Raw genomic sequence first — 16,887 nt, 5'->3', positions numbered from 1 at the left:
CAACAATAATTAATATATTTATTGTATTAGAAATTAATAAGTCAAATAAACTTATAGTTTATTTTTTGTTCTTTTGCTAGTACAATGGATAAATTTGTAATAAGGAAACTCTGTAGGTCGTAAGATTCATCTTCTATCCAAGATTTATATCTTACTCAAGATTCATCTTCTAAGCATGGTCGTGTTGACGTGAACAATCTTCTAAACATGGTTGTGATATTGATACATTCAAATCTTTTTTATTTTAGATTTTATATAATTTATGTTTCTTATTCAAATTTGGACAAAAAATCCTTGAGCCGCCTCTGTTTAAAGTTTCAAAGTTATCAAATCAAAGCGCAGGTGTGAAATTGCATAAGCAGCCTCTCTACAAGTGTTGTATTTTGACGACCTTTGTAGATTATAAAAGTGTTTGGTTGCGGCCTTATTTGCACCCCTGACTCGACCCAGCTGGCTACTCAGGTACACTCAGCCCACTCATTTCTTAACTTTCCCAACTCACTTGCCTCGACTTCTCTGATAACTCTTTCTTTGGTCCTATACCTTCTTCCATTTCATCTCTTTCAAACCTCCAAACCCTCTCTCTCCAATCCAACTCGTTCTCTTGCTCGCTCCCTGTATCTATTACCAACCTTAAATCTCTTGACTCGTTGGACCTTTCTCATAATTCTCTAACTGGGTTTCTTCCAAACTCAATCAACTCGCTTTTGAATTTGAGACGACTCGATTTGAGTTACAACAAACTCACTGGGTCACTCCCACCAAACTTGCTTGAACTCGCTCTAAAGCACAATTCTTTATTTGGGTATCTCTCAAACTCGTCTTTTGACGGGTTGACTATCAGTTGGAAGGGGTGGAAGTGGAACTCAGCAAATACTCATTCACGGGGACACTACAAGCTTGGTTCGGTACTTGCCTGTGAATTTCGTTAGCTATCCTCTGTTAGCGTCTCTGAATAATGAGTTCTGTCAAAGCTAAACCAGCCACGCAGTGCCACGTGGTGGCCATGCCTTATCCAGGTCGCGGCCACATCAACCCCATGATGAACCTATGCAAAACACTTGCTTCGAAAAACAGCAATATCCTCGTCACCTTCGTTGTCACCGAAGAATGGCTCGGTTTCATCGGCTCCGATCCTAAGCCCGACAACATTCGCTTCGGCACAATTCCTAACGTTATCCCATCAGAGTTAGTCCGCGCTGCTGACGTTTACTCCTTCACCAAAGCTACCAGGACGAAGTTGGAAGCTCCATTTGTGCGGCTCCTTGATCAGCTTGAGCCTCCGGTTACAGTTATCGTGGCTGATACTTTTCTTTTCTGGGCAGTTGGAGTTGGGAACCGAAGGAATATTCCGGTGGCATCGTTTTGGCCTATGTCACAGTCCATGTTCACCATCATGCAACATGCGGATCTTTTAGTCAAAAATGGCCATTTACCAGCTGACTCAGGTGAGTACGTATTTAATACAAATTCTTTTCGCTTACCTCTCCGTCTACTTCTTTGTATTCTTAGTAAATAATAAATAAAATATTTCAATTTTTTTTTTTTAATATGTGAATAGAAAAGAAAAAAAAAAAGCGTTATTGGAAAACAAAAATCCCAATAATAAAATAAGTTAAATAACCCACCTTACCATTTTATGGTATGGAACACAATCCAAGCAAAGATTTAGTTTTTAATAGTCATTCATTATGACTTATTTATATATGAAACTATAAATTCTAGAATTTGAAGAAATATAATGAGCTAAGCATTTAATTAGAATTTGAAGAAATATAATGAGCTAAGCATTTAATAGTGGGTTTAAATATGAAATAAAATTTAAATTTAATTATATATATATATATATTAAAATAACAATGTTTAATATTGTAAATTCTCAAAAGTTTACGCAATACAATATCATATGTTCAACCAGAAGTCAAATTGCTTTGGTTATATATATATATATATATATATATATATTAAAAATTATTAATTAAAAATTAGTTAGTAATCATTGCAATGCATACAAAAGTAACAAAATATTATCTTCTCTATGTTTTTTTATAATAATAAAAAATTAAATATGAACTTTGATAATTATTGAAAGATATTTATAATATATGATTGTGTTTGTTAATGGAATTGAATCTATTATATTATTTAAAGAAAATATAACATGACAATTCTAATGTAGATGATAAATATAAGAGCTTTTATAGTGAATTCTTATAGAATTTAAACTCAACGAAAAAAATACATATTAGAATAATGATGTGAAAAAAAAGTGTTTTAAAAGTTTATGTGGCAATAATAGAAGAAGTTAACATAAAGTCATTTTTATTTTATTTTATATTGCATATAGATTTAGTTTATAGATATATAAAATAATTTATCGTTTGAATCCAAAATTATAGCGTGGCTTCCTAATAAGTAATAAAATTTAACTTAAAAGGGACCCATAAAATATAATAGACAGATGATCCATACTTGTGGCTCCCTCCCAAAAAACCCAAAAAAGAAGAAGAAGCCTTTTACCTTTAACAAATCCTTAAAAGTTAGCTCATAACCTCCGCCCTTAAGTTAGTTCATCCTTTGAGGACAACCACCAATGTACACCAACAATAATTGATTTTGATGTCCTCAAGTGGTTCTACCAAGGAGAGAAACCACTGCAAAGATTAATGTGTTTTGAGTTTATTTTATTTTATTTTTAATGTGGCAATACTATTTTAATTAATTTTCTTTTAGAAGAATACTAGACATATAATAATGTAATAATGACTTCTATTTAATTTGTATATTATGAGAAATCTAACTATAATATTTGACTTTTTCAAAAGAAAAAAAATGCAAATAATTAAGAAACCAATATTGATAATGTAGTATAGTTAGTAAGTACGCATATTGTACCATGTGTAATAATTAAAATTACTTGTGTCTTACGTATTGTGTGCAAACATACAAAATTAAATGGGTTATTATGAGGCTAGATGTACATCAGTACATTACACGTTAGTTACAGACAAGTTGGCAAGTTATACGGATTGTTAAAAGATATTCATAATATATAATTGTGTTTGTTAATGGAATTGAATCTATTATATCATTTAAAGAAAATATAATATGATGAAATTCTAATGTAGATGATAAATATAAGAGTTTTTATAGTGAATCCTTATAGAATTTAAACTCAACAAAAATATACATATTAGAATATTGACGTGAAAAAAAATGTGTTTTAAAAGTTTATGTGGCAATAATAGAAGAAATTACTAGAAAGTCATTTTTATTTTATTTTATATTGCATATAGATATAGATTATAAATATATAAAATAATTTAAAGTTAAAATCCAAAATTATAGTGTGGCTTCCTAATAAGTAATAAAATTTAACTTAAAGGGGCCCATAATATATAAAAGACAAATGATCCATACTTGTGGCTCCCTCCCAAAAAACATTAAAAAAATAGAAGTCTTCTACCTTTAACAAATCCTTAAAAGTTAGCTCATAACCTATGCCCTTAAGTTAGTTCATCCTTTGAGGACAACCACCAGTGTCCACCAACAATCATTGATATTGATGTCCTCAAGTGGTTCTAGCAAGGAGAGCAACCACTGCAATCAGCAAAGATTAATGTGTTTGAGTTTATTTATTTTATTTTTAATGTGGCAATACCATTTTAATTAATTTTCCATTTAGAAGAATACTGGACATATAATAATGTAATAAATATGACTTCTATTTAATTTGTATATTATGAGAAATCTAACTATTGTATTTGATTTTCTCAAAAGGAAAAAAATGCAAATAATTAAGAAGCCAATATTAATAACGTAGTATAGTTAGTAAGTACATGTATTGTACCTGTACAATACGCGTATGTGCGTAAAAATTAAAATTACTTGCATCTTATGTATTGTGTGCAAATGCAAACATATAGAATTAAATGTGTTACTGTGAGTAGGGCTGTCCACGGGTCGGTTCGGGTCGGGTTTGTGCCCAACCCGGAACCGACCCGCCGGAATCGGGTGGGGGAAAAATGCACCCACCGCCGACCCGCTGAGTAATCGGGTCGGGCGGTTCAGATTATGAACGGATGGCGGACGGGTTGGTCGGAGTCGTAGATCTGAGAAGACGACGAGAAAACGGTGAAAAAAACACAGGTCCGGCGAAGAAACCCAGATTCCGGCGATAGTTTTCCAGATTCCGGCGATATTTCCCTTAGATCCGGCGAAAATCTAACTGGATTTGATGAGATTTCGCAAGATCCGGTCAAAATCTCACTGGATCTAAGGGAAATGTCGCCGGAATTTGGGTTTTTTCGCCGGATTCTGGAAAATTCTCGCCGGATTCTGGAAATTCTCGCCGGTATCCGGAAATTTTGGCCGGAATCTGGAAATCTTTCGGTCGGTTCGGGTTTTTCGGGTTTTAGGGGAGGAAAACCGAAACCGACCCGCTAGAATCGGTTTCTGGTGGTGAAGATCCGCCGTCGACCCGCCGGAGCAGTCGGGTCGGCCGGATTCGGGTCGATTCCGGTCGGTTTTTCGGATGGATCGGGTTACCGGATGAATCTGGACAGCCCTAACTGTGAGGCTAGACATACATCAGTACATCACGTATTAGTTATGGACAAGTCGGTGAGTTATACAGATTGTTATAAAAGAGATTAAAAAGAAATTTTTATTGAAACTTGACAGTGGTTAGCGTAAGACGTGATATAAAATATTTTTAAAAATCTCAATAAAAACGTACACATGTCAAACACTAAACCCAAGAGAATAAGCATGTCATGTTTAATATATTTTAAGTACATAACCCAAAAATTAAAAACAAAGCTGACAACAAAACACAAATCCCAAATCTATGCCTCATGCTTCCAATGCCCAAATAATCATGTTTAGTTTCTTTAATTAAAAAAAAAAAAAAACTAATACTACTGCAACATAAATTAGTAATGTTGCATCTACAATATTTTCATAACATCTTTATAATAAAATCTAGGTAGTAAGTTGGTATTGATTATAATCTCTATCCACTACTAATATCACTTTTTTATTCACCATTACCGGTAACAATTTGCCACAAAGAATTTGTTATGAAATTGTTGTGAATGTAGCATTACTCCTAATAAGGGTGTACAGCCAACCTGCCAACCCAACTCAACCTATTGGGTTGTGTCAGTTTTTAAGGATTGGTGGGTTGGGTTAGGTTATGATTTTTCCTTTTTTATTTTTTTTATTTTTTATTATTATTATTTTTTTTTTACAGTGGGTCAGGTTGGGTTCGGGTCATGAGATTTACAAATCCACCTAACCCAACCAGACCCACCTATATTTAATATATTTTTAAATTTTTAAATATATTATATAATTTTGTTATTTACTTTTTTGCCCCCTTCCTAAATAAAACCCAAACCTTAAATTCTTTTCATATAGTTTGTATTTGTTAGGTGTTATGTTCATGATTATTTGGTTATAAATTTGCTCTTATTTGTGGTGGCGTTGTTCTAATGCTTAATTTAATAACAATAACAGTAATTAAAAAAAAAACTATTCAACCCATGGGTCCAACCCGACCCAACCCGATTCATGTGGAATGGGTTGGACCCTTGTGATGGGTTGGGTTGGATTTTTATAATCCACCATGGTAGGTTGAGTTGAAAAAACTCCTCAGCTTGACCCATGCACACCCCTAACTTCTAATACAAAACTTAATAATCGATGAGCTAATGAATGTGATTGGTGTGCATAATAATGAGTATTTGAATTACTTTTTTATAATTAGTGACGCATCAATTTATAAGACCTATATAGTTAAATTTGTAATATCTCTAACCTTATTCTTAGAAAAATTTAAATTTTATATGATTGAATTTGCTTTGGCTCAAGATGTATTGCGTTTATCTTATTCTTAATGAAAGTTGCTATCTTCTTATCAAAATTAAAAAGAAAAAAACTTTAAATTTTGTTGGGATCTTCTATGGATTAAGTCACACTTCACAAGACTTAAAAAGGTTATGATACAAGAATTATTTGCTTTTATCTATAAAAAATATATATGGTAAATCTTTTCCGTATTTTTGTTACAATTTTTAATAAACAATAAACATAACATACCCATATGATACATGTACTGTTTTTGTATTTTTATGCCGAATTTTTGAAATGTACTTTTTTTAAAGATGCCGAAATATACCCATCCATATATTTACCATATTATTCTTGTACTATATTTTACTAGCCATAAATCGCCAACCTCTAAAATTGATATTTGATCAATTTTTAAAAATCCTGATACAAAATCTACCCAAATTGAAATTAATGAAGTTGATTTTAGTTCGTTGAAGCGTGATCTTGAATTGTATCTACAAATATAAGATTGTCATGTTTATTTACATAAGAAAATTTATTAAGAAACAATTATTATTTATGTATTTTTATGTTTTATTAATGTCGAATAGATCTCAATTTTATTTTTCATGCATGAATTTAATTTTGATTATTATTATATTTCTCAATCTTTAATGTTGAATTTTTTTATGGCTTCAAAAGATGAAGTCCTAATTTTGTTATGATTCCTTGGTCATGTTCTTGGTTTCTCACAGAAATCATTTTTTTCCCCCTGGGCGTGGGGGGCGCTTTTTCTCTCTTTGCTCTGAAAGATTACCAAAGAGATTGAAAGATTACCAAAGAGATTGATTTGGTAGTGCAAAATGAAGCTATAGCTGCTGAACAAAAGCAATGGAATTATGAAAATGGAGAGAACACCTTGACAAATTAGAGGATGGATTACTTTTTGGATAAAATTTGGCTACAACCAACAATAAGAAAATGTCATGCGTTTACTTACTAAATCACACTTAAGTGATTGTATATAATCATTTTTAGGTGCATTGCATATGACAAGGACACATATAATCTTCCTCTTGTTGGTAGTAGCCTTATGTTGTAACCAAGTTTGTAACCAAATTTTGTTCTTACTTTTTTTGTTATAATTTTATTTTTGCTTATTAATTTTTTGCCTATGAGATTTAACCCTTGCAGCTACTTTAGAAAAAAGATCCAATTCAACAATTCGTCAAATTTATTTTCATAGTAACTCGAACAAAACTTCAAAACAGCTAGAAAAATAAGTGTCATTGTCATACTTTTACTAGGATTATGTTTACCCAATTGTGGATTTCTATTGATACCATTGTTTTTTATTTTTTTATGTTAGCAAAATCCAAGGAGCATGTAGATTACATCCCTGGAATTTCTTCCATACAATTAGTGAATATTCCTTTTGATTGGACAAACCAACAAACGATGCAAAGGATTCTCGAAGTTCTTCCATGGGTAAACAAAGCACAATATCTCTTACTAACTTCCATTTATGAGCTCGAATCCAAAGTATTTGATGTTCTAAAAGCAAAATTCTCATTCCCGGTATATGCTATGTGTGAAATCGTACCTAACTTTGATTTTGGTGAAAACACAAACCACAATGACAACAACTATTTACATTGGCTAGATTGCCAACCTAGAAGTTCCATTCTGTATGTTTCAATGGGAAGTTTTCTTTCAGTTTCTATTGCCCAAATGGATGAAATTGCAGTTGGTTTGCGTGATAGTGGTGTTAGATTCTTTTGGGTGGCGCGTGATGAGACTAGCAGATTGAAAGAGCTTTGTGGTCATTTAGGATTAGTAGTACCTTGGTGTAATCAATTGAGGGTCTTATCTCATTCTTCTGTTGGGGGCTTTTTGTCACATTGTGGGTGGAGTTCCACTCGAGAAGGAATGTTATGTGGTCTTCCTTTTCTTACATTTCCCATAGTCTTTGATCAAATCTTGAATAGTAAACTAATTGTGGAGGATTGGAAAACTGGGTGGAGGGTGAAGCAAGATATGGGAATGGATAATTTGGTGACAAGAGTGGAAATATCAAGGCTAGTGCAGAAATTTATGAATTTGGAAAATGATGAAGGGAAAGAAATTAGGACAAGAGCAAGCGAATTTCAACGGATGTGTCAACATGCAATTGCAAAAGGAGGATCATCTGAAACCAGCATCAATGCCTTCATCCAGGACCTTTCACATTGCATGGTTATTGAGTAGAAAGTAACTTTTTTGTTTTGCATGACCATAAAATGTCATGCCTTCTTCACAGTTATCTATGGAGTTTTCAAGACCTTAAGCTTGATAACAGTAAAAAAAAAAATAAAATAATAATGAGCCAAATAGGTTGGACTTACAACTACTTTGTTAGTAAAGTACCAGTGGCCTATTGAAGGTCTTTGTAATAATAATCTTTGTTTTTTAATTGCAAACTTACTCTTCTTTCTTTTTTCAAGTGTGTTAATGTGTTGTCCATTTGAAGAATCTCTAGTAAATGACTAAATCTAGTATATCATGCTTCATGATGTCATTAGTAGAGTGAATTATTGGGTTATTGGACTAAATAAGGATTATTGTTTATTAAATTTTAGTGGCATGTCACATGAATGTTGTATGATGTAGATTAGTTTCCCTCTTTTCTTGAAAAATTTCCAACACTATTTGTGTCTTGCGAAACTAAGTGCTTGTTTGGATTGAGGGGAAGGGAGGGAGAGTAGAGTAGAGTTGATCGAAAATTGATTTCTACTCTTAGTTTTCAACCAACTATTCTCTACTTCCCATCCCTCTCCCTCAATCCAAACAAGCCCTAAATGTTTATGCATTGCTTTTCAAAACAAATTAGGCTTCATAAAAAAGCATCTTCATGAACAATAATTGATGATAACTATATTCTTTAATTATGGTAAATTAATAAGAAGATTTTCTTATGATAAATTAGTTTTTTACAATGTCTCTTCGGATGAAAAGATTGATAGATTTTAGATCACCACCACATGTTCTTAGCTACCAAATTAATTTTTTTTTTAAAAAATTTGCCATTCACCATCGATTCGATGAGACCACCATCTTTGGCGTTGTCTTGAGAGTAAGGTAGAGTGATCAGCCACTGTAGATCTAATGAGATAGCAAAGGAGAGAGGGTACAAGAGAGGAGAGAGTACCAAAAAGTTAATAAAAAAAGGAATATAGATTTTTATATAGAGTTATAAATATATTATTTAGAAGAGGACTGTAACTTTTGCAAATTTTTGTATAGTGAAGATATTTAAAATTTTTACAAGAGCTAAAGATTCTCGTGTATATTTAGAAGAGGACTTCAACTTTTGCAAATTTTTGTATAGTGATGCTAAGGGGGTGTTTTTGTGTAATTAGTATACACGGCTCAAATCTATTTTGGTTTTTTAGGTGTTTTACAATAGTGGATGTGAATGTATTGTTACATTAATGGTTCGTTTGGATTAAAGGGGAGGGAAGAGGAGTAGAGTAGAGTAAAGTTGAGTTGGCTCAAAATTAGCTGATTTTCAGCCAACTCTACTCTACTCCTCTCCACTTCCCATTCAATCCAAATGGTCCCTAAGTCTTTTAAAATGAAGTATCTTGCATTTGGTCAACTCTCTTTTAATGTCATTCTTTGCACATGAAGTACCTTGCATTTGATGAACTCTATTTTTTATCGTCCCCATTAATTAGTGATTATCATGTGTGTATATTATCAATTGAAATTCATAACTTTTATATTGATGGTACAGTAGTTACAGGGAATTATGTATATTTTTTAAATACTAATTTAATTGTTTTATGTTAAATTTGATCTAGATGCGAAAACAATTATATAAAAAAATTTATTAAAAAAAAACTTAAAATATGCAACATTGAAAAAAGGAAAGGAAAAAAAAAAAGTACAACTCAAACTAGGATTAGAAATTGTGAAGAGACTTTAGAGGTGTTGGGCTTTTTTTGGTTCTTTTTTAACTTAAACTAATGCCTCATACTTGGCAAACAAGCCGAGTTAGTCTTGTTCAGGTCAGATTGGGTTTAGCAGCTTAGGTCATTGACTAACTCACTAACAGGTTATTAAACCTATGACCATGGTTGTTATGATCACTGATCATCATCTTATATAGAATCATAGAGAGAGTCTTGTAGTTCAGTTAAAGAATCGTAAGATTTTACTCTTTATTAAAAAAAAAAGTGACAAAACACTAATAATGATGATATAAGTTAAGTAATCGATAAAAAAAAAAAACTTGACACATTTATTTCTATGTTAACATCCCATTTTACAACCCGCATTTAACCTCACATGGAGGGTAAAAGGGTAATTTGACCTTGGAAATATGCATCTTAATTGTGGCCATTAGATTCTTAATCTCATTTCACCAAAATGATCTTGATGTTGTAATGATCAAATCGACTGGTCATAAGCTCTAATCGGACCATCAGATTGAAAGTTATCATCAAATCAAGTTTAAATGGCTAAGATGTACTATCACAAATTGAGTCCGACTACATGTGATTATGAATAATTGATTCCAATTTGATATAATTATAATCAATTTGAGATTAATGATATGTCATAATTTGTTTGGCTAGGATTGCATTTTATGGTAAGATTGCACACACTTAATTAATTAGATAGTCAAACATTAATTATTTAATGAGTAATTTGTGCAATTATCTTTTTAATTAGGGTAAATTTGGAACTAATTAATTTTGAAATGGGAGTGATTGGAGCCTATTAATGTTAATTGGGAACTAATTTGGGACCTATTAATGTTAATTGTGCTGAAATTATTTTCTAACAAATGACCTCTGCTCACCATTTCGTTGATATCTCTCAAAATATTTTAAATCTCTAAATGAGGTTAATTTTTCCAGAAACTAGACATCCAGGGCTTCAATTTGAGCACAAGAACGAGACAATTCAAGTCAGAATTTAGTAAGATATGATTTTTTAAAATTGGCTCTATAGGCTGTTACAGTAGTTACAAGAAAACCGAATTTTGATTGCTTCCCACTCTCACCAATCTCTACATTTATTGCACCGGATTTTCTCAAAGGCTAAAATAAGGTCTAGGTTCATAATTTTTTGTCAACCCTCATTAAATGACATTTCATTCATACTTTCTCCACCACTATTATACACTACAATAAAATGTATTTTCAGTGACGAATTTTAGTGAGGAAAATTTTTTCGTCACTAAAAAGTACCATTTAGTGACGAAATTTATATTTCGTCACTAAATTTAAAAAAATTAGTAACATTTAGTGACGAAAAATATATTTCTTCACTGTATTTTAGGTTGAACTAAAGGCGCCAAATGAAAATGTAGGCGCCAAACTAAATTCATCTATAGCGACGAATTATTTCATCGCTAAAATTTTAAGTTTTTTGTGACGAAAACTTTCGTCACTAAAAGTGCTAATAAGAATACTATTAGTGACGAAACCCATTTCGTCACTAAAAGTCACAAATAGTGACGAAAATAAGTCGTCACTAAAAACAAAATCATAAAAATTAGTATCATTATCAGTGACGCAGCTAATTTTCGTCGCTAAAGGTATCTTATAGTGATGAAATATAAGTCGTCACAATAAGTTTTACACTAAAAATAAGTTCAGCCCCTTTTTATTTTATTTCACTTCCTCACTTTCTGACAAAAAACACACACTATTCTTAACTATTTGCTCCTACACTATTCGAGCAAACCACTTCTCACCATAGCCGTCGTTGTCATCCTCTCCAAAAACTCCGTCGTCGTCGCCGATCCATCCTCACCTCAGACGCCGGCGACGCTTTAGCTCGCCGAGAACGCTTCAGCTCGCCGGCGACGCTTTAGCTCCTGATTGCGATGATTCAGATGTCGGCGTCGCTTTAGCTCCGATCACGATGGTTTGAAGAAATCCGTCACCGATTTGAAGAAACCGTCACCGATTTGAAGAAGCCGTCGCCAATTTGAAGAAAGCCGTCGCCGATAACCACAACCCCAACCTTTTCGAACCCATTCGCGACGATTCCAGCAAGCAGCGCCGATATTCGCGACGGTTTCAAAGTCGTCATTGCCGAGAACCACAAACCCAACCTTTTCGAACCCATTCGCGACGGTTCCAGCTACCAATGCCTTTACAAACCCATTCGCGACGATTCCGACATCCATCGCCGATACACACCCATTCGGACTCTTGCGTGTAAGCCCCCTGACTTCTCTGTTTCTTTTTATTTATTTATTTTAATTTTCAAAAAAAAAAACAATATTTATAGATTTAATATTAAGATTAGTGATTGTTTTTTATTGTGTTTATTTATTTTATTGCTGGGAACTATGAAAAAGAAACAATTTGCTTTAGTTGAATCAATTTTACTATGATAGCTATCATTCACTAGTTGGTCAATTTTAGTGGACTTTTGTGTATCAATTACAAGCCATTGGTGGGAAATGTTATGAGGATTCAATTTCCACTATTTTGTATGCAATGCCTATCTTAATTTGATGCAATTTTTATGTGGAAGTTACATGCTTGAGTTTCCAATTTATGTGTTGTGTATAGCTAAATGTGCTTATAAGTTTGTACATAAGGGTTGTAAATCATTCTCTCCATCTCTCTCTGTCTGTGCCTGTTTGTTTGGTCTCTTTTTTAATTTTAATGTTTACCTTTTTATTTCCTTTTCTTCTAGGTATGGCCATTGTAAGAAGCTTGCTTCATTGGTAATAAATCTTTCTAAAGTCACATTCATTCTTTAAGATTCCATTAAAAAAATTTCTTTAGCCATCTTCATCTATAGTACATAAAAATCATAAAAATTTATTATATAGATATAATATTTATATAAAAAAAAAGTATTAAATATGACAGATGTTTTTAATAAAATTTGTGTAATATATTTATAATTTTGTTTCATTACATTGCTGTGCCAATGCTTTTTATGCTATACTCATATTGATATTCATTTTGTACGTTGTTGGAGTATTTGGTGGCTTTGGTAGCAAGGAGTGGGAATTGTATATGTGTGTGTTTCTAAAAGTTGTAAACTTAACTTGAGCAAAGTAAGTATATTTTAGTTAAAAACTTATAAAACTCTATATATACTTGTGATGTTGGGGGTTGTTGTATTGGAGCAAGCGGGTGGCTTGCATGGTGTTTTAAGGTGGTTTAAATTCATATTAGGAGTGTTTTTAATTTCTTGTAAATGTGAATAAAACTTGTTGATTAGTAGCAATTGTGTTCCTTTATTCAATTTCAATACTTGTAAGCATTATAGTTGTGATGTTGGAAATTTGTTTTGTGGTGGGTTGTTGTGTTGGAGCAAGCCGGTGGCTTGCATGGTGTTATAAGGTGGTTTAAATTTATATTGGGAGTGTTTTTAATTTCTTGCAAATGTGAATGAAACTTGTTGATTAGTAACAATTGTGTTCCTTTATTCAATTTCAATACTTGTAAGCATTATAGTTATGATGTTTGTGATTGGTTTTGTGGTGGGTTGTTGTGTTGGAGTAAGCGAGTGGCTTGCGTGGTGTTATAAGGTCGTTTAAATTCATATTGGGAGTGTATATTTGTGTGTGCAATGTATATTTATTTAAGTATTAATATAGACTTGTGCATTCATGAATAGGATAGAACTTTATCTAAGTAGCTTATAGATTTAGATGTTAGAATACATTACGCATGAGTTGTCCTTATTTTACTAAAGTAGCATTCATCTTGTAATTGTAGTCAAACATGGATAAAAGTTGGATGACAATGGGTAAGACACCCGATGGTAGATTAAGTCATCCATATATTAAAGGGGTCAATGCATTTATTAATTTTGTAAGAGTAGTTGTGGATATGAGTGGTAATATTCCGTGCCCGTGTATTCATTGTGGGAATTGCTATCGACAATCTCCTAATACTGTGCGTATCCATTTGCTTCATCGTGGGATTATGCAATCTTACATTAATTGGTATAATCATGGAGAACCTCATGTATTGAACGAGAATATTCATGATAATAACATGTCGGATGGTGATCAGATGGATGGTATCGATGCCTTGGTAGGTGACCGAATTAGAGGGGAACCAAGAAATGCAATCGAAGATGAGGAGGTGCGTCATTTTGACAAACTTGAGGAAGATGTAAAGTGTGAGTTGTATCCGGGTTGCACTGATTATAGTATCTTGAAGTTTGTTATTGAGATGTTGAATGCAAAGGTAATGACCAACTTGAGTAATAGGGGACTTGATATGATGCTAGAATTGTTGACAAAGGTTTTACCGAAAGGTAACTTAGTTCCAAGGTCAACTTATGAAGCAAAGAAGATATTACATGACTTGGGCAAGTCATACGAGCATATAGATGCATGCAAAAATGATTGTGCACTATTTTGGAAGGAAAATGAAAACCTTGATAAATGTCCAGTGTGTGAAGCGCCTAGGTACTAGGATACACGTGCCCAAGGTAAGATTGATAGGCCACAAATTGAATGACCCCTTGTGATAGAAATTAACTAATTAATAAGCCAAGTTATTAATTAATCAATTTATCATACAAACGCGTGGTAGCACAAACAAATCACCAATAAACTATTTATGCAGTGGAAAATAAATAATACGGTGATTTGTTTACGAGTGGGGAAAATCTAACGGCAAAAACCCCACCGGGTGATTTTTAGGTCACCACTCCCGAAACTCCACTATTATCACAACAAGCAGTTACAAGTAAAGGAATCCCAAGTATCTTACCAACCTACAGTTGACCCCTTACCCCAATACCCAATTGGACTTGTTCTGTAGTGACAGTTCCTCTTTCGATGCACGACTCCCAAGTACGTGACTAACCAATTTCGCGGATCTCAGTACGCGACTTCAATCACCAACTAAGAAGGTTGTTGGTTGCAAAGTTCTTCAGTTTATCCACATGATGAAGATCAAGAAGATGCTTGGTCACAAAACCCTACTATGCACATACACAGCAACTTCTTTAAGAGAAAGAGATGAACTAGGGCAAGAATTTCGTCTCCGGTCACAATTTGCTTGAACAGAGTTTGCTCAAAACTAGTGCAACTTGTGAACTGTTTGACGGCCCTTAAAACAATCCTTTTATATATCTAGGGTTAGGAGAAAAGAAAGCCCAAAGACATATTCACGGATCCCAAGAAAATCAGATTGGAATTCTGAAAATCTTAAACCTCGACAGATAGAAGGTGTCGAGAAGCTGTCGAGCAGGTGTCGAGCACACCGAATGTAGAACAGCTTTCTTAAGCTCAATAGATGCAGTTGTCGAGCTTTAATGATTTTGCACTATGAACTTGTTTTCTTGGACAGACTTGAAGATTTCAATACTTGATCTTGAAACAAGGTTTCTTGAAGTATTTAAACACATCCTAAATCTACCCAAATACAAGTAAAGTGCGTTTTGTCAAAGGATAAGCCAATTACATAAAATCATGACATATGTTCTTAACATGTGAAACACATATGTCCTAACAAAGATGATTCCTCATAAGGTATTGCGTTACTTCCCGTTGACACCGAGACTGAGGAGATTGTACATGTCGGGCCAAAGAGCTAAGGACATGAGATGATATATAGACAAACGTGTGGACGATGAGATAATGAGGCATCCGGCTGATAGTGAGGAGTGGAAGGAGTTTGATTTGCAATATCCTGATTTTGCCCTCGAACCTCGTAATGTAAGGCTAGGGTTGGCTACAGATGGATTTAACCATTTTAAGAATATGAACAACAACTATAGTATGTGGCCTGTCTACCCAAATACAAGTAAAGTGCATTTTGTCAAAGGATAAGTCAATTACATAAAATCATGACATATATTCTTAACATGTGAAACACATACGTCCTAACAATCTCCCGTTTTGGCAATCCGTGACAAAACCATAACAAACAAATGAACATATGAGAGAAGTCATAAATTACTCAACTCGTATTCACTTGTTGATTACAATAAAATCTATCCTAACACAAACTCTTGAAAAACTTTGTAAGAAGAGAGTTTGTGGCAAGTAGACTTTGACAACCTGTATTTCTGAAACACTTTAAACAAAACTTATCAAGGCATCTTTGTGTGAAACAGAAATAATAGATTGCATACAAATATAAGAAACATGTGTATAAAGGGAGAAAAGAAACAACACATGAAGGGGTAGGTGAAAGAAAAACATACATCAATATAAAGAAAGAGATAGTACAATATATGTCTATAAATGGTTACAAGACCTCATGTACAAGAGTAATGTATCTAAAAAGAAAGAAAAGAAAAGATACATACTATCCTCACTACATCCCTCAAAATGTATCAACGCTCCCCCTAACAAAATGGTCCTATACTAACTCTCCCCCTAAGATAGACTACTCTTATACCAAAACTCCCCCTTTTTGTCACGAATGACAAAGGGTAAAAGTATCAAGTAGATATCTCATCGGTAGAGCTAGCATCTCCATCAGCATAATTCGAAGCATCGTCGTCATCACCATCATCATCATTCTCATCCTCAGAAGCAGAAGCCACGGGAGAAGGTGGTGAAGGAGTAGCCTCAGGAGCAAAACCACCCATGGACACCTGTCATCGTGCAATACGATTGACATGAATGTTCACCTGATACAACCCTGTAGAGAGTGTATCTAGGCGAGCATCCATGCGTTGCAGTTGCACCATGATGTCTTCTAAAGTCACATCGCTCGAAGAAGAGGGAGGAGTAGATGTGGATGGAGCAGAACGGGATGGAGCTGAACGGGAGGGAGGAGCTGTTGAATCCGACTGCGGTGACCGAAGCTGGGCCTCGCTACGTTTAACGGTAGCGTAATCTATGGCACACATGATGGTGAAATGGTCGGAAGAGGGAAAAGGAACGGAAAAATGGCGTAAGATCCTCGTGATAGCGGAAGGAAAGATGAGTTTATCACGGGACGCCGAATCTAGATGAACATCTATAATGGAAAGAATGAAATGAGAAGGGAAATCAATAGTAAGATGCTCAAGAAGCGACAACAAAAATTGAGCACGAGGCTCTGTAATGGAGTTATAGTG

The 16,887-nt window shown here is 33.8% G+C and overlaps 1 protein-coding gene across 1 annotated transcript; it reads left to right on the top strand.

Annotated features, from left to right (window-relative positions):
• Positions 1-350: 350 nt before the first annotated feature.
• On the top strand, positions 351-8,311 carry LOC126727631 (UDP-glycosyltransferase 87A1-like). Its single transcript, XM_050433478.1, has 2 exons — positions 351-1,448; positions 7,205-8,311. The coding sequence occupies exons 1-2, from the start codon at positions 959-961 to the stop codon at positions 8,080-8,082; spliced, it is 1,368 nt and encodes a 455-aa protein (XP_050289435.1). The 5' UTR covers positions 351-958; the 3' UTR covers positions 8,083-8,311.
• The last annotated feature ends 8,576 nt before the right edge of the window (positions 8,312-16,887 follow it).

The sequence above is a fragment of the Quercus robur genome, chromosome 1 (assembly GCF_932294415.1).
Source record: "Quercus robur chromosome 1, dhQueRobu3.1, whole genome shotgun sequence".
NCBI lineage: Eukaryota > Viridiplantae > Streptophyta > Magnoliopsida > Fagales > Fagaceae > Quercus > Quercus robur.
This window is presented reverse-complemented; position numbering and strand designations above follow the sequence as displayed.

Excerpts from the sequence above, each read along its gene's own strand:
- LOC126727631 (XM_050433478.1), top strand. The coding sequence starts at position 959 with ATGAGTTCTGTCAAAGCTAAACCAGCCACGCAGTGCCACGTGGTGGCC. Across the intron at positions 1,449-7,204 it reads CCATTTACCAGCTGACTCAG|CAAAATCCAAGGAGCATGTA; the intron begins GTGAGTACGTAT and ends TTTTTATGTTAG.